General features: G+C 48.8%; 1 protein-coding gene across 12 annotated transcripts; it reads right to left on the bottom strand.

Annotated features, from left to right (window-relative positions):
• Positions 1-1,614: 1,614 nt before the first annotated feature.
• LOC307096439 (uncharacterized protein) lies at positions 1,615-22,418 on the bottom strand. Of its 12 annotated transcripts, XR_013813265.1 has the most exons (10): positions 22,232-22,418; positions 11,601-11,699; positions 11,060-11,096; positions 10,887-10,921; positions 8,676-8,793; positions 6,564-6,663; positions 4,315-4,413; positions 3,301-3,514; positions 1,896-2,000; positions 1,615-1,787 (listed from the first exon to the last, which is right to left on the bottom strand). XR_013813265.1 is itself a non-coding variant. In XM_079766051.1 (9 exons), the coding sequence occupies exons 2-8, from the start codon at positions 11,659-11,661 to the stop codon at positions 1,923-1,925; spliced, it is 528 nt and encodes a 175-aa protein (XP_079622177.1). In that variant the 5' UTR covers positions 11,662-11,699; positions 22,232-22,418; the 3' UTR covers positions 1,615-1,787; positions 1,896-1,922. The 12 variants fall into 12 exon arrangements, 4 of the variants coding, with proteins under 4 accessions (XP_079622177.1, XP_079622175.1, XP_079622176.1 ...); XR_013813264.1 differs by having other exon boundaries at positions 1,896-3,514; XR_013813266.1 differs by having other exon boundaries at positions 1,896-3,484.
• Between the last annotated feature and the right edge of the window lie 3,307 nt (positions 22,419-25,725).

Raw genomic sequence — 25,725 nt, 5'->3', positions numbered from 1 at the left:
GTGAGACTTTGAGTACCAAACTCATTCGGGGAGAAAGTGGACTGCCTGGCAGCGGGCGAAACTCGAGAGCAGCCTTTTCACAGAGGTGCGCGCAGCCATTGCCAAGGGACACTGAGAACAGGGCCCTCTTAGGGCGGGGCGGGGCTGGCGGGAAACCAAGGCTGTCTGCTCCACCCGGAGCCTCCGCCCCATCCACGCTGAGCACAGCAGCCCTCCCAGCGGAGACACTGCTGATCCTCACAGCCAATTGGCCTGGAGGTCAACTCCCCCCAGTGATACCAACAACAATCAAGGCTTAACTACAACAAGACTGCACACACAGCCCACAAAGGGCTGCACCAAGAGTGTCCACCTCAGGTAACTGGGGAGGCTGAGCCACTGGGCCCTGCTAGGACACCTAGCACACAAAGCCACTCCATCAGCTCAGGGAAGCAGCTACAATGGGGAGACAAAGAGGCAGGCCACAAAAGAAGGAAATGGAGGAGAGCAAAAGACTGGATATCGAGTTCAAAACCACGGTTATAAGGTTTTTCAAGAATTTCCTAGAAAAGGCCGATAAATTTAACGAGATCCTCGAGGATATGAAAAAGGATCAACTAGAAATTAAGCATACACTGACTGAAATAAAAAAAAACCACATTATAGTAGACCTAAAAGCAGACTAGAGCATTATAAGAATCAAGTCAAAGATTTGGAATACCAAGAAGCAAAAAACACTCCTCTGGAAAAGCAAAAGAAAAAAAGAATCCAAAAAGTTAAAAGACAGTATAAGAAGCCTCTGGCACAACTTCAAGCGTACCAACATCAGAATTATGGGGGTTCCAGAAGAAGAGAGAGAGAGCAAGATACTAAAAACCTTTTTGAAGGATTTGTGACAGAAAACTTGCCCCACCTGGTGAAAGAAATAGACTTACAAGTCCAGGAAGCACACAGAACCCCAAACAAAAGGAATTCAAAGAGGACCACACCGAGACACATCATCATTAAAATGCCAATAGCAAAAGACAAAGAGAGAATATTAAAAGCAGCAAGAGAAAAACAGTTACCTACAAGGGAGCACCCATATGACTGTCAGCTGATTCCTCAACACAAACTATGCAGGCCAGACGGGAATGGCAAGAAATATTCAAAGTGATCAACAGCAAGAAACTACAACCAAGATTAATCTACCCAGCAAAGCTATCATTCAGAACTGAAGGGCAGATAAAGAACTTCACAGATAAGAAAAAGCTAAAGGAGTTCATCACCGCCAAACCAGAATTATATGAAATGCTTAAAGGTATTCTTTAAGAAGAGGAAGAAGAAGAAAAAGAGAAAGATAAAAAATTATGAACAACAAATACATATCTATCAACAAGTGAATCTAAAAACAAAGGGAATAAAAAATCTGATGAACAGTATTAACTGGTGAATATAATAGAATCAGGGGCATAGAAAGGGAGTGGACTGACAGTTCTCGGGGAAAATGGGGAGTAGGGGGTGCGGGAAGAGACTGAACAAAAAGCGTACACCTATGGATGAGGACAGTGGGGTGGGGGGTAAGGGCAGAGGGTGGGGTAGGAACCTGGTGGAGGGGAGCTATGCGGGGGGGAAAAAGAGGAACAATTGTAAAAATCTCAACAATAAATATTTATTAAATTTAAAAAACAAACAAAGCTAAGGAGAGGTGTCACTTAATTGTGAAACAACGGTCTTTAAATGACATTTGGAACTTCAGTGCCAGTTTGTTCTTTGGAGTCCTCAACTAGTCAGTTAACAAAGGCCAGATTTGTTCGCTCTTGCTGTTTCTGGAAAGGAAATACGATTTGGGCGATTATTATATACATTTTGACAAGCAAAATACCCCAATGCTGACTTCCCTCCTTAGTTCTTAATATTAAGTGTACACTACTTACCAACTCTTTCACAAGCGTTTTGTGTAATTAGGTCAATTCCTCTTTAAATTCTTTTATTTCTGTGGCAACATGCTCTTCCTCTAGTGTCGTTAAGGATGCCACATTCTGAAACAAGGCGCAGAGCTGAGGTATAAACCACTAAGTTTCATCCCACGTTCTCAACATGTGCAATTACATTTCAAAAGTAGCAACTGTTAATATTCACAGGCTGCTCATTATTTATCCCAAATAAAAAGATGATAATGAATGCATGAAAGTCACCTAAGAATTCTTATTTTTAATGTTATAGTTGAGTCAAATGTTATTATTGTAGAAGTGTAACAGGAAAACGATTTACTGGACACAATGGGTTACTGAACAGTTACAGTCAGGCTGGAGCAAAAAAGGAAAAGCAAAGAAAGAAGAAAAAGCTGGACTGGCCCATATCACGAAATACCACAATTTAAAAACTATAGTGAGCTTTCCAGACACCAGCTAACAATGTTCTTAAGTGACTGACCGCCAGTGTAACAGGGAATAACATGATCTGTCACAGGACCTCTGAAAGCTATGGAAAACAAACGTATGCTCTAAACCAGGGGTCCTCAACCTTTTTAAACAGGGGGCCAGTTCACTGTCCCCCACACCGTTGGAGGGCCGGACTATAACAAATTCCTATGCACACTGCACACATCTTATTTTGAAGTAAAAAAACAAAATGGCAAAAACACCTGATGTGGCCCGCGGGCCGTAGTTTGAGGACGCCTGCTCTAAACCTTTCCGCTTCATTCAACAGTCGCCTAGTGCATCCTGTCAGAAGCACTCTGTTAAGTGCTGTGGAGGGACCTAGGAAGGAATACACTCTCCCCCCCACCCCGTCCCCTATAGGAGTGAGCAAAAGAGACCTGTCAATAAAAATACCAGCACAACTCAAAATGGTCTTATAGAACAATTAAGGAAACACATATGGCCATTACTGTGTAGTGATAAAGAAGATTATTATTTAGTTGAGAAAAGGAGTAAGATTTCACCTGGTAAAGAAGGAATGGAAAGTATTCGAGAGGAGAAATATAAGCACAGGAAGTAATGGTGCATTCCTTCAGAGAAAGCCACTCATCTGGAGAGCGGGAGGGAAGAAAGAAAGGAAGCATGAGACACAAAGGGAGGCTAGCCATGGGGCAGATGCTGAATACCCCGCAATGTAAAATGCAAAGCTAAGGACAGGCTCTCAGGAGGAAGGAATAGGATCGGACCATGATACTGCAGAGCTGCCGAGGATGGACTGGAGAAGAGAGAAATCAGGTAAGCGCTCACTACTAGCACAGCTAGGAATGATGGGTCCTGCACGCGGGCAGCAGCAGTGGGAATGCAAAGAAAGAAATTAAAGTCCAAGTGCAGAGGTAGCAATGGCAGGGCCTGGTGATACCTGGATGGGAAGGATGAGGGACTCTGCAGGAGTCGCAGATAACACTCCAGTTCCTACCACAGAGCTGACACTTAGTAATAAACTTCAGATGAAATCTTCCTTAGCACTTTATCAAATCTTCACACCAATTAGTGACGGGTTCCCAGAGAGCATTAGGGTAAACACGTTGTCGACAGGGAAACAACTGTAAAACAGCTACTGCATACGTATGCTTCTGAAGTTTTTAAAGAATGATTATTTTACAAACTCTTACTATTTTACTTAACCTATTTCGGTTAGTTCTGAACAGCGCCAGAGCAACGTGTATTTGAACAAGATTAATAAGAAGAACATCCCATCCACAGAAGAGGAGGCATATCCAGGATTCGATCACCTCCTACATAAGTATGGGTCTGTGTGGAGCAGAGGCCAATGTCACGAGGACCATCTGCTGGTGTGAGAGTGGAACAGCACATAAGCTTTTGGCCTTGCTGTGGCTTTTCCTAACTGTCATGCATCCGGGGCCACTTTGAGTCGCTGTAATAATTCTAACAGCAAATGGGCCATCAGACACTCATAGAATGTATTGGAAAATAACACAGCTATTCAATAATTACAATCGCTATTTCCTATTTTGCATAAACCAGTGAAACAGAAGTGAAAGACAACTGGAACCTCAACATAGGCTTTTTATGATCCATAAGATAGTCGTTGCTCATCTCCTGAAAACTGATTGTTGAAAATGAAATTAGGATTAATGAATCAATTTCAATCACAATGTGTCTATTCCTAGGTAATAGTCCCCCTTTACCATTTCTTGTTTTAATATTGTAACACTCTTAAGAAATCCTAAAAATAAAAATAAATTTAGCATTTATGATAAACCAAGGTCATTAAACCCAAATGGAAAATAGCTAAGAACTTAAAATGTACAACCAAAATGTTGTTCCCATATATCGTGAAACAATTTAGCTTCTACTTCAAAACATACATGATGCTTTATAAGAACGCACTGGGTTACCAAATACAACACACCTGTTTGTGCTCCTTATGTGCAGCTTTCACTTCCTGATGGATCTGATGCAGCCTTTTTATCACTTTTTGAAAACACCTTTGGTGCTCTAAAAAAGCCTTCTACAGGTATAAAAGAAAATAAAACATGGTTAACTTAATATTTAGCAAAACGTAATTCTGCATTAAGTTAAAAGGATTCCTTTCAGTCAGTACGTTTAACAGTTTCTGTGTTCCCTTATATAACACACTAGAGGCCCGGTGCAGAACATTCGTGTACTGGAGGGGGGAGGGGGGAGATTCCCTCAGCCTGGCCTGGGCCATTTTGCATTCCAGGAGTCCTTGGGGGATGTCTGACTGACAGCCTAAGCTGCAGTTGGACACCCATAGTACTGCCACCCATAGTGCTGCCGCTACGCTCACCAGCCATCAGCCCAGCTTGGGGGTGAGTGGCCCTACCTCTGGGAGCGCACTGACCACGAGGGGGCAGCTCCTGCATTGAGCGTCTGCCCCCTGGTGGTCAGTGTACAGCATAGTGACTGGTCGTTCTGTCGTTCAGTCGATTTGCACGGTACGCTTTTATTATACAGGATTCCAGACATTTGTACTCACCAGTAAAATACAAAAACCACAATATTGGTATACATCAGTCTTTGAGGACAACAGTTCCTTTCTTACCCATATTCAAAACATAGGTGAGTAAGTAGGAAACATCCTTTCCGAACAATATTTAGACACGTCGTAACGATTGGCCATTCAGCTTCCACGCAGACGCACTTCCCAATAATGGAGGCCTTTGTGTTCTTTCACCTAACCTCCAGAAACAATGTTGCCCTCTCCCCTACTTTAGCCATTTCCTGTCAGGGTTGTACCCTGCATTCTCTCGCTCCCAACAATTGTAACATCTATACAACACGAAGGAGAGCAGCCTTGTACTAGTATAGGAACGATATGCCAGGTTTTGTCCAGAAAGGTTTCCAATGACCTTATTTTACATAGGGCACCCTGTATCCTCAAAACTAACCTATGACCAAGGTGCTCTTCTTATGTCCCCTTCGTAGGTGCGGACCCTGACACTCAGCGATACACAATCTGCCCACGGCCCCATGGCTACTCATTAGTCCATCAGAACCGGATCCCAAACATTATGGTTCCAGAGCCCAGGGTCGTGAACACGCTGTACTGTGGGCTGTTTCTCCATGTTCCCCAACATTCCCCCCTCTACCTCTCTCTGTCTGTAGCTCACTCCTGTCACATGATGGCTAATACTCCGTCAAGACTTAACACCCATTGCATCACACACATCCCAGTGGCCCTATTGCCAACCCGGGTCTTCACTTTCCTCCCTCCGGCGTGAATTCACGGTCCCTCATAAATCCTACACCCTTGCATTGTGTTACCTTGTCCCCTACTCACTCTGTCCGTGTACGTGCCCAAAGCCCACCCTGAAACACCCAGCCCTCCGGCTGCTCTGCCTTACTTAGCATTGCATCCTAGTCTCCGGATGGATTCATAAGTCACTGAGACACTAGCCTAAGTCAGGCCCGTAGTGAGGCTTGGCAATGAGCCTTCCCAAGTCCCTTCACGGGCCCCCCTCTCAGGAGACGTTTCCACACACTGCCCTCTGCCCTGAGACAGCAGCACCTCCTCCACTGTCCTCCCTCCCCAGGGTGATCAGGTCAGTCCATCAAGCGCGGACCACGCCCTGACCACAGTGACTGGCCCAGCAATGAACCAAGCATCCAGGCTGGATGAGTCCTCCTCCTTCAGAGGCTTTTCTGCTTCAGGTGCCCGACAAAGATGGCTTCCCGGGAAGGTTTGTCTCCGTCCACTGGGGTCCCAACCCGGTGGGGAATCTAGGATGGGAAGCCTAGATTCTGACCCCATGGAGAGAGCCTGAAAGGAGAGGGAGGCAGAGCCCAGAAGACACCAGCTGAGCAACCGGAGCCCAGGCACAGGCAGCTGCACCTGGAGCTAACCGCCCGCCCCTCTGGTCTTCCTCGGATAAACCAAGACACCCCTCTTTTGCAAGTTGGCAAATTTCTGTTCTTGGAAACTGCAAGAATCACAAGCACGAGAGCAAATAGAGACGAAGGGCTTTCCCGAGTCTGGTGGATGCCTGTACTTCTCTGCTTTTCTGTGATCGGGGCCCATCCACATAGCCAGCCATGGGAACGGGACCCCGGCTCTCCTTATGGGTCCAAGACATGAACAGGCTCGCCATCCTGCTCGAGACTTGCCTACAATAAACTAATCGAGAACCTGATACCAACCTTAAAGTTTTGCTCGGCTAACGTGAGGTTCTTCTGAGCTCTCTCCACGTCTTCAAACAAAGTCTCTAATTGATTATTATATTCCTTGGCAAGCTCCTCCCTGGAAAACATAGAGACGGGCACTGTCACACTGCATGTCGATAAGGTGAAAGTCAGCACATTCAAAACAAACTTCACTTGACACAATTATACCATAAAGGGAAGAAGAGGAGAAGGGAGAAGAGGAACTGAAGTCTCTGGGTGGGAAACAGGAAAATGAAGTGCCTTCCTGTCATTCAAGATTGTGTGTCCCTAACTGGCTAAGTGGGAGGCTCTCTCACATGGCTTGGCTGTTGAAAACGAAGGGAAATTTACTGGTAATATAATTTTTTCTGAAAACGGCATTGCATCTACAAAGTGTTTTGATCATTTTTTCTTGCAAAATAACCTACAGTTTGAGCTATAGACAAACAGAATCATTGGACATAGCATACCCATTTATCATATAACATTTCCAAACGGGAACAGTTTACCTTTTACTCGCTTTGGCACAACAGATATTCTTCATTGTGCACATGAAGAATAAACCCAGTTCAGGAAATTTAGAAGATATTTACAATACTAGAGGCCCGTTGCAGGAAGATTCCTGCAATAATGGGGCTTCCTGGGGCATGAGCTCCCGCTGCCGCCACCACCCCGCACTTTCCATCCCACAGCTGCCACCGCCGCCCTGTGCTTTCCCTCCTGCCACCGCCCCACTTTCCCTCCCTCCTCCTGTGCGCTGTCTTCGGTCTTCACTCCACGCCTGCGTATTCAAATTAACCGCCATCTTTTTTTGGGGGTTAATTTGCATGCTCGCTCTGATTGGCTGGTGGGCGTAGAGGAATGATGGCCAATTTGCATGCTTCTCTTTTATTAGTGTAGGGAAGTGAATATAGCTAAACAGTACACTACACTTATCTTTACATAAGCGGATATAGCTAAATAGTACACTACACTTATCTTTCGTTCAGTTAGCATGTTATCTATACCTATAAAAGCCTAAAAGACCGATTGACCGGTCGCTATGACATGCAGTGACCATCAGGGGGCAGATGCTCAACACAGGAGCTGCCCCCTGGTGGTCAGTGTGCTCCCACAGCCAACCTCTCGCGGTCCCCCTTATCCCCTTCGCCGGCCAACCTCCCGTGGTCCCTCCCCCCAGCCAGCTGGCCCCAATCGGGCCTGGGAGAGATGGCCCCGATCGCTGGCCAGGCCAAGTACCACCAGTGCACAAATTTTTGCACTGGGCCTCTAGTGATTCTATAATAATAAAAGCATAGCATGCTAATTAGACCGGGCATCCTTCCAGGCGACCTTCTGGATGAAGCCTGGGCTGCGAGGGAAGCCCAGGTCCAGGGTTCCAGAGGGAGGAAGGTGCCAGCAGCCTGGGGAAGGAAGACCTAATCCTGCACGAATTCCGTGCATTGCGACTCAAGTATCTACACTAATAAAAGAGAAACATGCAAATTGACCATCACTCTGCTACGCCCACCAGCCAATCAGAGTGAGCATTCAAATTAACACAAAAACGATGGTGGTTAATTTGCATACTCTAGCGTGGAGCAAAGACCGAAGACAGTATACAAGGAAGAGGGAGGGAAAGCGGATAGCGAGGCGGGGCGGCGGCGGCGGCAGGAGGCAGGAGGCAGGAGGCGGGAGGCAGGAGGCGGGATGCGGAGGTAGCGGAGGGAGGGAAGCCCTCTGCCCGCCTCAGAGGGCTTCCCTCCCTTCTCTGTTTCGCTCAGGCCACAGCAAGCCCTACTCTTGCAGGAATCTTCCTGCAACGGGCCTCTAGTATATACATATATGTCATATACATATGTTTTCCTTTAGGAGCCCTAAAACTCCATTGTCATTTGAAAGGCAGAAAGGGTCATCTTTATTGACCTCTAGACAATGCCTCTCCATTCAGTTAAGGTGTGTGACTTTATAGAAATAATGGAGTTTTTTGCTTTGAAAAAAATCGAGCCAAATACAGTTTTCAATAGGGATGTCACCGCATAGGAAATGACAGTGATGCTCTTCAGTGACTTTTCCCCACGGACACTAAGAAGTGATGCACAGTCCTGCCCCTGACGCCCGGCAGCCAACCTTTGCTCCTGCCTCTTCCTGTAGTTGTCTCGCAGCTTGTCGGAAATTGTATCCACATAAGAGTTTGCTTTCATGAATAGTTCTTTTTCCTTCCTCAGAAAAGTCCTTTTCAGAGAATCTACATAAAACATACATATTAACATGTAATGGTGAAATTCGTTTTTCCTGCTTGTTGAAGACAGTATGAGCAATGTTCATTCAGCAGTTCTAGAAAGACAGTATTATTTTTTAATAGGCATCAGTTGAACGACCAAGATTCATGGTTCCTTTCTTGTGCTGTGTAAATGTCTAGTTACCCACACCACCACCATTAATTGTATAACTGTGTGTAGAGAGCACCTGGGAAGGCACATGAGCATTTCTTACATTACTGTCAGCTGAGTCCAGTGGCATTGGCAGCACCATGTCCTAGAAACATGCCATGCCAGAGGCAGGTATGTTGTCAGCCTGGTCCTTTAGCTCGAGTGACAGGGGATGGATTTCATTATTTAAGTTCAGCCGGGCTCAAAGAACGGACGCCATTATCCGGGCTTAGCCAGGAGTGACGATTACAAAGAAGCCACAAGAATGAAACATTTACAGCTTGATCTTTAACCAGGATTCCACATAATTTCCTTTGTTTTAAATTCTTGTAAAACTTCCTGGAATCATACTTTATAAAATAAACACGCTGCTTCACCGGCTCTGTGTCACTGTGTTTCCATCAGAGGGCCAGGTGTCCCAAGCGGCCACAGCCTTTCCCCTCTGTCTCTGTGTCTGTCTGTCTGTCTGTCTGTCTCTTTTTCCATTTTCTCAATCCCCAGTCACCCCTACTCAGGATTTGTGTTCCGCTCTCTAGCCGGGCTGGACGCTGTATAAGAGACAAATACTTATATTCTACAGCAGTGGTTCTCAACCTTCCTAATGCCACGACCTTTTAATACAGTTCCTCATGTTATGATGACCCCAAACCAAAAAATTAATTTCGTTGCTACTTCATAACTGTAATTTTGCTATTGTTATGAATCATAATGTAAATATCTGATATGCAGGATGTCTTAGGCGACCCCTGTGAAAGGGTCGTTCCACCCCCAAAGGGGTCGCGACCCACAGGTTGAGAACCGATGTTCTACAGGCTTCAATGTAAGCTGCTGCACCAAAGAAAAGAACCAGGAAAGTCAAAGACAATAGCTACAATGAGAAAACTTAACACTGATATAAAAACCGGATATGTCATTCACTCGGCCACACCAAGTGGAATAGAGGTTATTTCATGCAAACTCTTGTAATATCGCACAGCCGTCCAGTGTACCCGTGTATAAGATAAAAGCATCACTCTTATATCAGCATTGGTAGCACCGTTCTCTCCACACACACAAGAACAAGAGAAACTAAGGAATCTATGAAACCAAATCACACAAATACTTACTGTATCTGAGAACAAGGCTTTATTGTTTTTAATTACCCGCATACATTGCATGTAGTAAAGGATAAGCACCGTTTTACCAAGACGTTGTTTGTTACATACATGGTATGCATACATACACCTGTTATTATGTAAAAGTATTCCGTACAGTGGTTTGCTTCTAAAACGTGGGAACCGCTGAATTAACACAAACCAGAGCTCCCAACAGTGCCTGGCACAGAGTAAGCGTAAGCACTGAGTGCTATTATGGTCCTTGTCGCTGTTATGCACCTGCCTATGTAAAGGACATAATTCTGTAGGATTACGCAAGGGGTCATGTGACAGCACTGTGCGAAGTCTGCTCATGTGATGGTAATGTGAGTTAGTGAGAGGAGGCAAAAGGCCCTTCTCTCCATGTCTAACACCCACACAAGTAGAATCCTGCTTAGGCACATAGGTGCTGCTCGGCCCACAAGTTGTTTATGACACACAACTGAGGGCCCACAGACTATAATTTATTGAACACTCTGTCACATTCTGTCAATATTTGCAGAGAAATGGAGGCTCGGCGCTAGGGTAGAATTCCTTCTTTTTACCTGGTTGGGGTGGGGAAGGGCGAAGTCAGACCCCTCGGGAGCTAAAGGAAGCAAACGAGTCCCATAGAGGAACTGCTTGCTCCGGAGAGCGAGGGAGATTCAAAGTTGCCACAGAAAAGCGTCCCAAGGCTTTAAAAGGCAGTCATGCACGCCCCTGGTGAGCATTCCCCATTGTCAATGGGACACGGTCTGAAACAGTTTATTTTCATGACACTACCTCCTAAATCATACCTGCGTTTTGGTCAAGGATTTCCTCCAATTCCTCACTGTAAAGGAAGTGCATTCAGTGTTAGTGAAGGGCACCTGAAGAAATGCCACGCCAAGTGTTTTACATGCGATACATGTTACCTGAGGAGACCTCTACTTTCCTATCCAGCAAGCAAAAATGACGGTGAACACATTACCTCGATTTCCTCTCCTGAAGGTCAGAAGAACTGTCTTCTGCATCGGAATAAAAATGGAAAAGGTATTAAATGAGTTTAGTAACTTATTTGGGGAATCGTCCAGGGCGAGAGCTCCTCACTGGGGAGGGTTAAGCTTTCCGCCGCCACAAGTGTTGCAGGCAGACCTATGAGAGGAGCCGTGGAGGTGCAGGGCAGATGGAAACAGGTAAGGGACCAGGGCCGCGCTGTGAAGACGCTGCTGCAGGCCTTCCAGGGGCAGGGTGAGAGCCGAGCCTGGGACACACGGCAGAGGGTGTGGCCAGGCTGCCAGCGTCCAAGGAGCTGCTGGGCCAGCACCTGTCATTCCTCTGGGGGTCTGAGGCTCAAGTGGGCCGCCTCCAGGACATAGCCTGCGTCCCAGCTCCTGGAGTTTACTGTTTTAACATCAAGGACGCAGCCCAGCCCCATGCACTGGATCTGCTAAGGGTCACGCAGAAGGTACCGGAGGGAAGTTCCTCGGCCTCAGGTGTTTCTTTGCCCCCAAAGTCATCGTTTCTCTTACCCTGCTCCTCCAACAGGGGCTCCAAGTCTCTGCTCATGTCCTTCTTACGACGCAGTGGCATCCTGTCGTTGTCCCGGGGTGGTCACGGGTCTCCTGAGCCTGTGCGCGCCAATGCAAGGTTACAGGGCAGGCTCAAGATCAGTGGTGGATGCGGGGCCGGCGACCTCCGGGCTGACCCCCAGACAGTGTCTGTGACGCCGGCCTCCTGCCCCCTCCCCCAATCCCCGGAAACAGAGCAGTTTGGAACAGCTGAGCCTCCCACCCAGGGCGGCAATGGAGGGCGGCACCTGCGCAGCGACATCTGCGTGTCAGCCCCTCTGCTGGGACGGAGGCCGTGCCTGCCCCTCAGTCCCAAAGGGGTCTAGCCCCCTCCCCCCACCCTCGCTCCCGGGCCTGATAAAGTAAGGGCCCGCCCGGGAAAGTGGGAAGAAGCCTTTCTGTGCAGGTCCGGGCAGTCAGGTCTCAGGGAGTCCCAACGCCCTGCCTGAACCCCATGACCCCTCACAGGGCTGAGCTGCCCTGCCAGGCCGCTGGGTCAGAGGGACAGACTGGGACCCCACCCTCCCCTCGCTCCCCTCCCACACATGTTGGATCCCTCCCAGGACTGGCAGGTCCTTCACACCCGCTTCCCTGTGGGTTGCTGCCCACCCACAACTCCCCGTCCCCGCCGCAGCGGCCGTGGGAAGGATGGAGATGGGAGGGAGAACCTCGGGCACTCAGAGCTGACAGAGCTGAGGGCACCATCTGCTTCCCTTAGCCTTTCTTTCGCGCCTCCTCTCTCAAACCCCAAGGGTCTGGGGGGGGGATGGTTGGGCCCCTAGGTAGCGATGCAGGGGTGAGTGGCGGTGGATAGGGGGCCTGCTTCTGTGCTTGGAGCCTCTGAGGTGAGCCTCTGCCCAGGCGATGGCCACCCCTGCCCCTCCCCCCGCCCTTCACACAGGGTTCCGCTCCTGTCTGAGGAGGAGCCCAGGCCTAGACCGCGATGGCCACCCCTGCCTCCCCACACGCCCCCCCTCCCTGAGAGCCGACCAAGATGCCCCCCAACCCATCCAACCCATCCCCGGGTCTCATGAGGAGGCTATGGCGGGAGCTGACCAAGGTCAGCCATATCTGGGCCCGGCTCTCCGGTCAGACAAGGCCACCTTGGTGGTGACAGTGGCTGCAGTTCAACCAGCAGACCAGCTCGGCGTCCAGCCTAGGTTGGCCGCGCTGCAGAGCAGGGGTGGCGTAGTTGGCAGGATTCCAAAACACATTTCTCCGCAGCGCAGGCGGATAAGGATTTAAAATTGGCAAAACCACTCAGGTTCCGGTGGGAGTATGAAGGAAACGACCACCGAGTGTAAAGGGCATTAATCTGGCACCGACCGAAAGCGAACTAGTCTCTGAGGACACAGGTCAGTGGTCGTCCACCGTGAGGGCATACCCAGGAGAGGCTGACTCCCGAAGGCCAATGCCGGGGGTCCTAGCAGTCTCTCTGTGCAAGAGGAGCCCAGATGGCGGATTACACCAACCGACCTATTCCCGATCCGGAGACTCGACCCCGGAGCACCACTGGGTCGTCTAGGTTCGGTGCAAAATCGAAACTCCCCTTCAAATTCAAGGAATTCAACTAAGGGAAACGGAAAGTAAAGGAAAATGAAACCTTTTGAAGAATAAATTTACAGCAGAGCCGAATTTATGAACAAAATTTTGAAGAAACTAGCTAAAACTCTCTCTAATTTTCGAAAAAAAGTAACAACTCTCCATCTAGAAACCACATACTGCAATAGGAACACCCCGCATACACAAGGATTCTGTCCGTTGGGTAGGTACGGACCAAGGCTCCGTCTCATTCAACACCATGCAGAAAGTTAAAACTTCTTTAACAAGCTTTTCAAAAGAAATGACCCTACCGAGCCTAACGTACTACCAGAAAGCAAATGGAGGCCGGTAGAGGACGCCCTGAGGGCCAAATATAAAATGCACACAGCCCCAGGCCTCAACCAAAACATGGTAGATCCTAACATTCTGATTCCAACAATAGAAAGGGCGCCACCACAGCAGGAAGTAGGAATAGTACTGCAGACCATCCATCACCTGCAGGAGGACACCGACCAGGGAAGATCACCGGCACAGAAGGCAGTTGCAAAATGCTCCAGCAAGCCAGGAGTAGTAAAGAAGAAGGTAATAAAATCTGAAAATGAAGGGACTGAGGAATCGGTAGAATTCACCTCATTTTCAAGGCAGGAACTAGCAGAACTCAGAAAATTATTAATTAAAGGGGAATTAACGAACGTAGAGTGGCTTGTAAAAATATACGAACTTGGAGGCCACACGTCTATGTTAAGTGCAGATGAACTCACAGCAGTGATAGATGCAACAGAAGTAGCCAAGTTAAAAACAGCAGTAAAGGAAACTGCAGAACAACTCTCAAATACAGGAAGATCATTCTGGAGCTGGATAGGAGATGCATGGAGAAGAGCGTTTCCATCAGTGGACCTGTCTTCGGGACAGTTTTCAGCACACTGGGAGTCTCCTACACAATTACAGGCCCAATTACGGAAACTGGTGATCCTAACTGGCCTCTATAAGCCAGATGTGAGCTCACCATGGGAAAACTGAGATGTAGAAGGGATAGTCAAGGTACTAATAAGAAACGCTCCAGATGGCTACAAAATGCAGCTTCAAAACCTTATCGCAAGGTCCGACACCGCAGAGCATATTAAAAGGAAAATCCAACTGCACCAAGACCTATCACCAGAAAAGAAATTCGCCTTCGCGGTAGAGGAATCAAAGAAATACTCCTTTCCCATGCAAAGGTATAGAGGACCTCTACAGCCCTTAAAAACACCCCAAACCAATCAAAACAGGCAGAATGACCAATACAGACAAGGACATGCTTATTATTGGAGAAGGAACAATCCGTTCTTCAAGGACAATAATAAATTCAGAAATAATAATAATAATAACAACCCATTTAAAATAACCCATGTAGAGGTAATAACCACCCATTCAACAGAAACCCAGCAATCCAACCACAAAATCAAAACAAAAACAAAAAACAACCCTTCAGGACAGAGACTCAAGACAACAGTCCATTTCAAAATAGTCAAAACCCCTTCAGACAGAATCAGGGAAACTGGAGAGGCCCCCGGCGAGCAGCAAGTTCGGCAAGAGGGGGGCCATACCGGACACCAATGCCAGAACATGACTTCTACACTCCAGACCCTGAGGAAACCCCACCCAAGGTGCCTATATTCAGTAACCCCCCATTGGTTACAGACTCACCATTCCACACCATCCATGACCACAGACCATACATATCCCTCCAAATCTCCCTGGGGAGCGGGCCATTACAATGTAAAATCTTGTAATAGACACCGGCTGGCAGGTCTCCCTGCTGAAAGAAACCACCGCTTACAGAAACATTTCAATGCAGAACCAAAGAAAGTGAAAGGATGCACTCTCAGGGCTGGCGTTCCGGAGGCTGTTCTGGGAGGCAGAGATAGTTAAGATTAAGTGGGCATAGTTCAGTTCCCAGAAAAGAGCGTGCTGAACTCCCCTTTAGTGCTTATCAGTAAATGTCCTGGTCTTTGTTGAAACAAATTAAAGACATCCTGGCTTCTAGTTTCTGTTAAAGCAAACTCCTGTTTTTACGAGCTTTCTGTTAAAGATAAAGCATTCCGTTCCCACGAGAACGGGCCATCTCCCCCACCTTTCCACCCCCACCTGCGTGTGGTTTTTGCCCATAAAAGCTTGTAATCAACCCTGGCTCAGGGCTCCGGTCAGCAGTCTCTTGTCAGAGTTGCTGCCTGTGAGTCCCTGCGCTGCGCTTGAATAAAAGAAACCTCTTGCTTTTGCATCAAGACTCGAGTTCGGCGTTTGATTTGGGGTCGTCGCTCTGCCACAGGGTCGTCACGGCCTTACATTTGGAGGTTCCACCGAGATTGATCGACCACCCCTCAAACGTCAGAACCGACCTTGGAGGTAAAGGGGCCCCCTTGTTTTGTTGTCTGTTGTCCGGTTCGTCTGATAATTGTTTCAGTATTTCTGGTTATTTCTGGTTCTGGTGACAGGTTGTTCTCTCCGTAAGGAGAGGGCTCCTCTGACCGGTTAGAGTCCGGTCAGAAAAACTGTCAAACTGGGGGACGCCCCAGATTCAGGAGACGACCGAGTAAAATTGGTCATCGTCGGGTGTCCGGCGACGGGCGGATTGAAGTCCGGCCGGACAATCTGGAGGACGGGAGTCCGTCCGTCTGGTTATATTAGGTCATTGTTTCAGTCTCGTTGGGCCCGTTGTCTGAGTGTTTTGTTCATTGTTGTCTGTCTTTGTCCTGTGTTTCAGTTGGTCTGGTTCTGTGTGCACACTTCTGGTTTTGCAGCCGTTCGGCGACTCGTAAGAGTGACCGAGCAGTAGTCGGTAGACGTGCCTGGAGGACCACAGGTTGCAGCCCTGGGGGACGCCCCAAGGGTGGAGGAGAGCCAGGGACGCCTGGTAGTCTCCGTCTGGGGGGGTGTAAAAACCCCCGTCTGGGGAGGTGTAAAAACCCCAGTCTGGAGGGGAGTGGCTTTCCCTCAAAACTCTGGGACGAAGCGGGTCGCTCCCGCTGGTTGGCACATCGTCCAGCTGTTCCCAGGTGTCTTTGTCTGTTTGGTTTCTGTGTCTTTCTGTGGACTTCTGTGGACTTACTGGACGGACGTTATGAGATAGACTCAGTCCACTCCAAGTGAGTGGAAAGGGGAGCTTAACCCCCCCCACCCGGAGGCCATAGAGCTTCCTCAGGCAAATTAATCAGGTGACTGTTTAAACTCTGGTAAATATCTAATAGGAGTCAAAACCTCAGATTGTTTGGTATATAAATATATAAATATAAAAGTATTTGTTGTCTCTTTCTGCTTTTAATTTATTTAAAGATGGGGCGGACCTGCTGTGGCGGAATACAAAGGTCTTTAGCAGCTGCTGAGACACCTTTTTCTCAGAGTCCTTTGTTCTCCGTCAGAGAGGGAATCAGCCCACTTAGATAATAAAAATTCCTCTGTTTGTATAAATGAAGGTTTCAGTTTGCTCTGATTTGTGAATTTACTGTATTAAATTGAATTTTAAAGTCCTAAGGTTGATTTAAAAATATCCATTTATAACATTTCAAAGAACAAAAGAACTTTTATTTACAGCTTCCTTATCTCTTTTGGTGCTGGGAGACTCCCAGCTAACAGCTTCGCTGGGAGGAGAGATTTTCAAGGCCCTGTCCCTGCCTGTGACATCATAGTCCAACGTGAAACTAAGGCTGAAGTTACTATTAACTCTTTATAGACCCCGTTAACCGTTTGTTTAACTTACTGTTTTCAGTTATTAGGATCCTCATAGAGGACATAACCTGATCTTTCCCTTCCTCTCTCATTCTGATTCTAATAGCATCTGTAACTGGATTAAAAATCTTTTCTTTCAGGAAGCCATCCAGGCTTTCAGCTCACAAGAAATCTCCTCCTGCGAGAGGAGAAAGGGACCCCCCAGAAGGGGCTGGAGGCTCTCCCTCTCAACAGGTGTTTGTTTTGTGTTTTGTCATATCGGTATCAGGACTGTTTGTTTTGTCTTTTTGTCTTATATTTTCTGTCATAATTGGGCCCTATATGTATATATTATTTATTGAATTTTCATTTGTCAAGGTTTTGTCAGTTTATTATCAGTTTGTTAAAATCCTCTCAGAGGAGAGGACATTGAGTGGTTCTTCCCTTCCTGTGTAACCTTTGACTGTGTAATTGGATTACTGAGCTTTTATCAAGGTTCTGCCTCTCCTGATATAACGCTCTATGTGTAACCTGTCCCTCCCCGAGCCGGACTGCAGGATGACTTTTCCTTCAACACACTGGTCCCGCCAACTGGCCTATGGCAGAAGCCAGAAAAAGCGACGGTAGGAAAAGGAGGCCCCCATCAGGGGACTTAGAGGCAGTATTCCTGTTATCTGCTTAGATCCCAAGAATGTAAGAATACTTGTTTACTGAAATGATATAAGGACAGATGTTTATTTGATATTTTGTTATCTGCCTGGTTATAATTATTTGTTCATATATAGAAATCTATAAAAAGAAATAAGAAACATTTAATTTGTTTAAGGCTGGGTGCTCTGACACATAGCAAATCGCCCTGAGTGGCCACTGGGATTTCTTTTTTCCCAGGGGTGTTTGCTCTCTGTCAGAGGGGGAATCGGCCCGCCTAGCAAAAGTTCTGTCTAAGTTTATTAATTTGAAGGTATAACGTTGTAACAATTGTGGTCCAAGAGGTTAAAATCAGGGACCAAGTTTTAAAGTTAACTATTTATAAGAAGGAAGCTTGAGCTGGCAAAGTCACCAAGTCTGCCCAGCAAGCTCAAAAACTGAATGAATCTTATTTCTGACACCTGCTGCCACCCAGTCTGAATCAGTGGTGGAGAAACGGTCTCAGAAGTGTTTGTCTCAATTGGCCATTTAACTTTGATGTGATTAATGATTACAGCACATTGTAAAATCTTTAGGAAGGAAAGAAAAATATTTTGTGGGCCACTTGGTCCTTGTGTGTATGTGTCAACTCTTAAATTATAGTTTTAAAATCAGTAATTTTAATAGAAACACACTCAAGCAGAGGGGCTTTTCAGAAAGGTCAGGGAGTCTGATTGCAGTGTAAGGGTCACTGGTTCCCCCCCACCCCCCATGCCACCTTCATTGGCAGGAGACAAGCGCTTTTCCCAGTGGGAACAGAGAGTGGACTGCCAGATGAAAACGCCTCGGTGGGAGCCTTCCTTCGCCACCTGGGACCCGCGCCGCGCTCCCTGCCTCTGCCCACCCAGCGTCCATCCCCTCCAGGGGTTGTTTTGAGTAGCTGCTGGAGGCAGCGATGAAAAGGGAAATTCCCTTGTGACCCCCTGCGCCCCAATGAGACCCAAGAACCCCTGACGTCTCCTTGGACACTTTTCACCGTGTTCTGTTAGGGGACTTAAAGCCATGTTCTGTTAGGGGGCTTAAAGAAGGCACAGCTAGTAATTCCCCTTTTCAGGCTTATCAGAATCTGAGATCATTATCTGTAGGAAGAATGTGGCCATTTGGGACTCAAGCGGCTAGAGGCCTGGCTAGCCTGGGAACTGGCTGCAGAGCCTGCTCCCTCCCCCGCTGCCTTTTCTAGCATACAATACTGAAACATTGATTGCTAGACATGTTTAGAAATACTTAATAGAAGGTCTGAGGCATGGTTATGCATTTTTGAAGGACATAGAAGAAAGGTTTGAAGGCTAATTTGAAATTGTGAAGATTTTTGTAAAGGTTTGTGCATGTGATAAGATAGAACAGAGAAAAGTAAAAAGAAAGAAAAGGCCAGCAGCAAATAGGAAGCGGGGGCACTGCAAGAGAAAATATCCTGGCAGGTTACCTAGAGAAGCAAAAGGGGAGACTCAGACTCCAAAGGTCTTTAACTTAGAGGAAGAGAACTGACAGGACTGGGGCTCCTTTCCATTGAGCCCCCAGAAGCGCAGGGTAACCTTACAAGTGGGGGGCAAACCTGTTAGTTTCCTGGTGGACACTGGGGCAGCCTATTCAGTCTTGACAGAGCCGATGGGACCCGTAACCTCTAAGAAGACATCAGTCCAGGGAGCCACCGGACAAATTGCCTGTTTTCCTTAGACATCAAAAAGGACTGTAGACCTCGAAAGGACACGGTGACGCATTCATTTCTGATCATGCGAGAATGTCCGTACCCCCTATGTAGACATGACCTCCTGCAGAAACTATTTGGATGTGCCACCATATCCTTTGAGGGGGACGGAGCGGGAATTCCTACGGGCAGTTGGATACTGCCACCTGTGGATATCGGGGCTCGCGGAGATTGCTAAACCTCTGTACTCAAGTACTAGGGGAATGCATCCACTGAACTGGACCGAAGTGGAACAACAGGCCTTTGAGAAGCTAAAGAGGGCTCTCGTCTCAGCACCTGCCCTAGCCTTGCCAGACGTCACGAAGCCCTTCCACCTCTACGTGAGTGAGGTAAGGGGCATTGCCAAAGGGGTTCTCATTCAGACTCTAGGTCCCTGGAAGAGACCTGTTGCTAAGAGGCTAGACCCCGTGGCAGCAGGGTGGCCAGCGTGCCTCTGGGCAGTGGCCACCACAGCATTGCTGGTAAAGGAGGCAGATAAGTAGACTCTGGGCTAGGAACTAGCCCTGACAACACCCCATGGTGTGGAGGCCCTCCTTTGAGGTACTCTGAAGAGATGAATATCAAACACCAGGATCACCCAGTGCCAAGCTCTTCTCCTAGACCAGCCCTGTGTCCGGTTCCATAAGACACTGGCCACCAACCCTGCCAGCCTGCTTCCAGATGATAGTCCAGAGGAACCTATGCAGGGCTGCACAGAGGTAACAGACGCAGTATGAACAGCTCGCCCAGACCTGACAGCACGGTTGGGAGCAGTTATGTTCAGTTTTAGTAACCCTGCCGTACCTGGACCTACGCAGACCCCCTCTTACACCAAACAAGAGGAGAAACTGGCAGAACAGAAGCAAGCCATCAAAGGACCAGATGGTTGGTGGATCCTACCAGATGACAGACTGTTGGTCCCAGAGGCTCTAGGTCGGACGTGAGTTGCCCAGTTACACCAGGCTACCCACTTAGCATCACCAAGACTTCTGAACTTCTGCAAGGCAGGTACTCTTAGATAAAATAATTAAAAGCATAGTCACTAGAAATACAGTTTGTGCACAGGTAAATACTAAGCAAGGTAAGAGGGTCGCCCTGAGAATTCGGGCCCCACAGAAATTACTCCAGGAGATTATATCTAGCTTCGGGCTGCCAGTAGTCATAGGATCAGATAACAGCCCCGCCTTTATAGCCAAGGTATTTCTGGGTATAGCTCAAGCCTTAGGCCCAGAATCTGGACAGGCATGAGCAGGACTCTAAAAGTACTTTAACTAAATTTGTCCTAGAAAACGGTGAAAACTGGACCAACCTCCTGCCCTTCACCCTCTTATGGGCCAGGTGTACCCCCTACCGGTAGGGGTTTCCCCCTTTTAGAGATCATATATGATAGACATCCCCCCACCGCTTCCTTTCCAGGGACAGGAAGAAACTGAAAGCTGGAATTCATAACCATTCCCTTCCTTAAGTCCTTACAGGCTCTATACCCAGAGAGCCACCCATAAGCTTGTTCGAGATGCACTGCCAGTGCCCACCGCGGACCCTGTACATCCCTTCCAGCCCGGGGACTCGGTATGGGTAAAGAAATTCACTGCCCAAGGACTCACCCCAACCTGAAAGGGATACTACACTGTTATCCTGGGCATGCCCACGGTTATTAAAATGAACAGCACCCAGATCTGGCTACACCACTCCCAGCTCCTGCACCAGGAAACGGCCTAGATCCTGGCAACCAGCAGCCTCACCCGTGAGATCCCTAGCCTGGGCTCCACGCAGGCCAAGAGGAGACTCGACACCTGCAGGAGGGGAACTGGACTTCAGTGAGGACAGTACTGATGGGGACCATGGTACTGAAGTATAATAGCAACCATACTTAGATAAAAACTGCTGTTTGAATTTTAACCCTGCTATTCTGGCTTTTGTACACACTTGCTTGCTTGGACAATAGAATAGTTTGAAAAATTGATACAGCCGATCCCCTTGGTTCACCACCCTCATATCCACCCTGATGGGTCCCCTTATTATACTACAAAAGTTCCATGATTGGAACTCCCCAAAAAGAAAAGGGGGGAATGAAAGGATGCACTCTCAGGGCTGGCGCTCCGGAGGCTGTTCTGGGAGGCAGAGATAGTTAAGATTAAGTGGGCATAGTTCAGTTCCCAGAAAAGAGCGTGCTGAACTCCCCTTTAGTGCTTATCAGTAAATGTCCTGGTCTTTGTTGAAACAAATTAAAGACATCCTGGCTTCTAGTTTCTGTTAAAGCAAACTCCTGTTTTTACGAGCTTTCTGTTAAAGATAAAGCATTCCGTTCCCACGAGAATGGGCCATCTCCCCCACCTTTCCACCCCCACCTGCGTGTGGTTTTTGCCCATAAAAGCTTGTAATCAACCCTGGCTCAGGGCTCCGGTCAGCAGTCTCTTGTCAGAGTTGCTGCCTGTGAGTCCCTGCGCTGCGCTTGAATAAAAGAAACCTCTTGCTTTTGCATCAAGACTCGAGTTCGGCGTTTGATTTGGGGTCGTCGCTCTGCCACAGGGTCGTCACGGCCTTACAAAAGGACCTACAGGACATATTGCAGGAGTCACAGGAAATGTGACCCCAGCCTACCCCACACGAGGAAAAATACTACACAAAGGCAAACAAGCCCTAGTCTCACCTCAGGCTCAAAGCATATTGGATACAGACATCCCACCAACAGTATTTTGTCACATTTCCCACACACCCAGGCTCCATGAAATCAAAACTTTCCTCACTGCACTACACACACCTCCATTACCATTACCAGAAGCAAACACAAATTCATTCGCACCCCAAGACCCTCTACAAGGACACAAGAATGTAACCGAAACACTTAAAACACTTTTAGAAATTACAAAATACAACAAACATTTCCCACAATGATTATTTCCCACGTTAAAGGGTCACGTTATTACAACCAGGGGACACGGAGCGACTCCCATCCCAGCGCAGCAGAAAGAAACGCCGCCGAGAGGACACTTACCTCCTGAGCGTTCCTCGGGCGGGGGCTCCGCCCGGAGAGTAGATGGGCTTTGGGGGTGTCTTCTTCGTGTCACGGCCTCCGAGTGTCCGTCAGCCAAGGGCTCACGGAGCCGCTAAAGGACAGAGTGCGGGCAAGGCTGGGGCTCAGGCAGCAGGGCGGCTCCTCTTCAAATATGAGGGACCTGGCACGCCCCCTGACGCCACGTCAACGGCCAGGCCGCTGCGTGGACTCCCACAAGGCATTGCGCGACCCAGTGACTGGAGGGCCCCACCCCCTGCAGGTCCCGCCCCGCCCCTGCTTCCACCCAGTCCTTGCTTCCGCCCCGCCCCTGCTTCCGCCCCGCCCCTGCTTCCGCCCCGCCCCTGCTTCCGCCCCTCCTTTCGCCCCGCCCCTGCTTCCGCCCCGCCCCTGCTTCCGCCCTCCTGCTCCCTCCCGACTCAGCAGGTACATTGCTCTCAAGTTGCAGTGCAAGTTCTCTGGTGGCCAGCGGCTGGGCGGGCATCCGCAGCCTCCCAGCCTCGGCCAGCCGGCACTCCAGGGGTGCATGGGCGCGGGCCCTGGGTCTCAGGGGCCTGGCTGCCTGCGCGCCCTGTGCCATGGAGGGCGCCGAGCCCCGCGCGTGGCCCGATCGCCCGGCTGAGGCCGAGGCCGAGGCCGAGGGGAGCACGGTGGAAGGTGGACGCCTGGTGGAGGTGCAGCTGAACGGCGGCGCCCCGTGTGGCTTCACCCTGAAGGGCGGCCGCGAGCACGGCGAGCCGCTGGTCATCACCAAGGTAGGGCGACCTCGGGCCCCTCGCGGTGACAGCCCGCGGGCCCCGCGCGGTGACAGCCCGCGGGCTCCGCGCGGTGACAGCCCGCGGGTGGGCGGGGGGCTCGGAGGGGTTTGGGCACCTGAGGGAGCCGAGCGTTCGCGCCCAGGGCTCCAGGACGCGCCCAGTCCTGCCTGATCACCTTGGGGAGGTGGCCTGCGGGCCACGGATAGGTGTGTGGGTCCGGGCGCCCCCCACCCCCACCCCGCCGCTCCTCGGGGCTCCCAGCCCTGCTGGCTCCGGGCGCCGCCAGAGTGTACATGGCTTCTGTTCCGGGTCCCCTCCCCTCCCCCTCTGGGAAGGAGCCTGACGGGGTCCCTGGCCACTCGCGGTCTGGCGGGCAGCAGCCTGCACCTGTGGGGGCTGCCCGGAGGCCGGGGAGAGACGCTCCCACGTGCCCAGGGGTGGACGGAGCCGCCCCAGCCGCGTGCGCCTCTGTGGACCCTGGGTTCTGCACTCCTCGGACCCGCGCCCTGATCACTGGGCAACACAGCCCAGCAGCTGCTGCCAGCCCAGCTTCTGGATTGCCATCAGCCCATCAATATTTACCGCCTTTCGGCTTCCAGTTGCCCGGCGCTCTGGAGACCCGCAGAAGCTAAGGGAACTTCTCAGCGCCTTTCTGGACGTGGAGTTCCAGCACCAGCAATGCTTCCTAGTGTGTCTCAGGGGGAGTGGGTTTCCCCTGTATGAGATGGGGAGAGGGGCTGCTTTAGAACTGAATTCTCTTGTCTCAAAAACAAAGCCCACCTCGAAGTGGACCCGCGGAACCTATGAAAACACGCAAACAACAACCCAGTCTTCCTGTTTTCTTCTGGCTCCAGGGGTGGGATGGCGCGTGGAGTTGGGAAGGGTTGGGCAGGTCGTTCCCAGGGATAAAGTGCCATTTACAGTGTGAAAGTGCGTGGCTGCTGGGAGCGAGTGAAGGTGACCTGTCGGTCCTCTGGGCCCTCCTGCTTGCCCGGTGCAGGGAGAAGCCTGGTGATGGCTAACCCGCCCTCGGCCATGAATTTGGGAAGTGGCTTTGTTGTTCAGATAGCCAGGGAGCCATCCAGCTTCTCCGTTCCTTGCTTTCGCTCAGGTTTATCTTTGCAGAACTGCAGACTTGAGGGCGGCCTGGTGAGAGGGCGCTGACTTGGTGTTGAACTGTGTGCTCCTGGGAAAGATGGGGGGCAGGCATTGTGACCTGGCCCAGCAAGGGCTCGCTCCCCGCATGTTTGAGTATGAAAGTGCATTTTGTCTGTATCTATTTAAAAATATATATCCTTGTGTATCAACTTTTTTTTCAATTAATTTCTTTTAGAGAGAGAGGAAGGGGGAGAGAGAAACATTGATCGGTTGTCTCCCATATGCGCCCAGACTTGGGATCGAACCTGCAGCCTAGCTAGGTGCCCTGACCAGGAATCGAGCCCACAACCTTTTGGTGTATGGGAGGATGCCCCAACCCACTGAGCCACCCAGTCAGGGCTTGCCTGTCCCTTTTGAAGGTTTTACAAGGCATTTCTGATGGTAAAATTAAAGATATTGGGTAAATGACTCAGACCGTTCGTATCTCATGTAACCTTTTTTTTTTATTGAGGTATTATATGTGTACATATCTTACCATTCCCCCCCCACCCCACACCCATATATGCCCTCACCCCCCAGAGTTTTGCGTCCATTGTTTATGCTTATATGCATGCATACAAGTCCTTCGTTTGATTTCTTATCTCCCCCACCTCTCCCTAACCTTCCCCATGTAATTTGAAAGTCTGTTGCTTTACTGTCTCTGTATCTATCTTTTTGTTCATCAGTTTATAATGTTCTTTATTATCCATAAATGAGTGAGATCATGTGGTATTTTTCTTTCATTGACTGGCTTATTTCACTTAACATAATGTTCTCCAATTCCATCCAGGTTGCTGCAAATGATGAGAATTCCTTCTTTTTTATGGCAGCATAGTATTCCATTGTGTAGATGTACCACAGTTTTCTGATCCAGTCATCTGCTGACGGGCACCTAGGCTGTTTCCAAATCTTAGCTATGGTGAATTGTGCTGCTATGAACATAGGGGTGCATATATCCTTTCTGATTGGTGTTTCTAGTTTCTTCAGATATATTCCCAGGAGTGGGATTACTGGGTCAAATGGGAGTTCAATTTCAAATTTTTGAGGAAACTCCATACTGTCCTCCACAGTGGCTGCACCAGTCTGCATTCCCACCAGCAGTGCACGAGGGTTCCTTTTCCTCCGCATCCTCGCCAATACTTGTCGTTTGTTGATTTGTTGATGATAGCCATTCTGACAGGTGTGAGATGGTACCGCATTGTTGTTTTGATGTGCATCTCTCGGATAATTAGTGACGTTGAGCATGTTTTCATGTGTCTCTTGGCCTTCCTTCTGTCTTCTTTTGAAAAGATTCTATTTAGGTCTGTTGCCCATTTTTTTTTATTGGATCATTTATCTTCCTTTTATTAAGTTGTATAAGCTGCCTGTAGATGTTGGAGATTAAACTTTATCAGTGATGCCATTTGCAAATATGTTCTCCCACGCAGTGGGCCTTCTTGTTGTTTTGTTGATGGTTTCTTTTGCTGTGAAAAAGCTTTTTATTTTTATGTAGTCCCATTTGTTAATTTTCTCTTTAGCTTCCATTGCCCTAGGGGCAGTGTCAGTGAAGAGTTTCTTTTGGCATATGTCTGAGATTTTGCT

The sequence above is a fragment of the Cnephaeus nilssonii genome (genome assembly GCF_951640355.1).
Source record: "Cnephaeus nilssonii genome assembly, chromosome: Y".
Lineage (NCBI taxonomy): Eukaryota > Metazoa > Chordata > Mammalia > Chiroptera > Vespertilionidae > Cnephaeus > Cnephaeus nilssonii.
Note: the sequence above shows the minus strand (reverse complement) of the source record. Positions and strands in the feature narration are given on the sequence as shown.

Coding starts and splice junctions, on each gene's coding strand:
- LOC307096439 (XM_079766049.1), bottom strand. CDS start 11,661: ATGCCACTGCGTCGTAAGAAGGACATGAGCAGAGACTTGGAGCCCCTG. Junction 11,097..11,600: donor GCCCCTGTTGGAGGAGCAGG/GTAAGAGAAACG, acceptor ATTCCGATGCAG/AAGACAGTTCTTCTGACCTT. Junction 10,922..11,059: donor CTTCAGGAGAGGAAATCGAG/GTAATGTGTTCA, acceptor CTTCCTTTACAG/TGAGGAATTGGAGGAAATCC.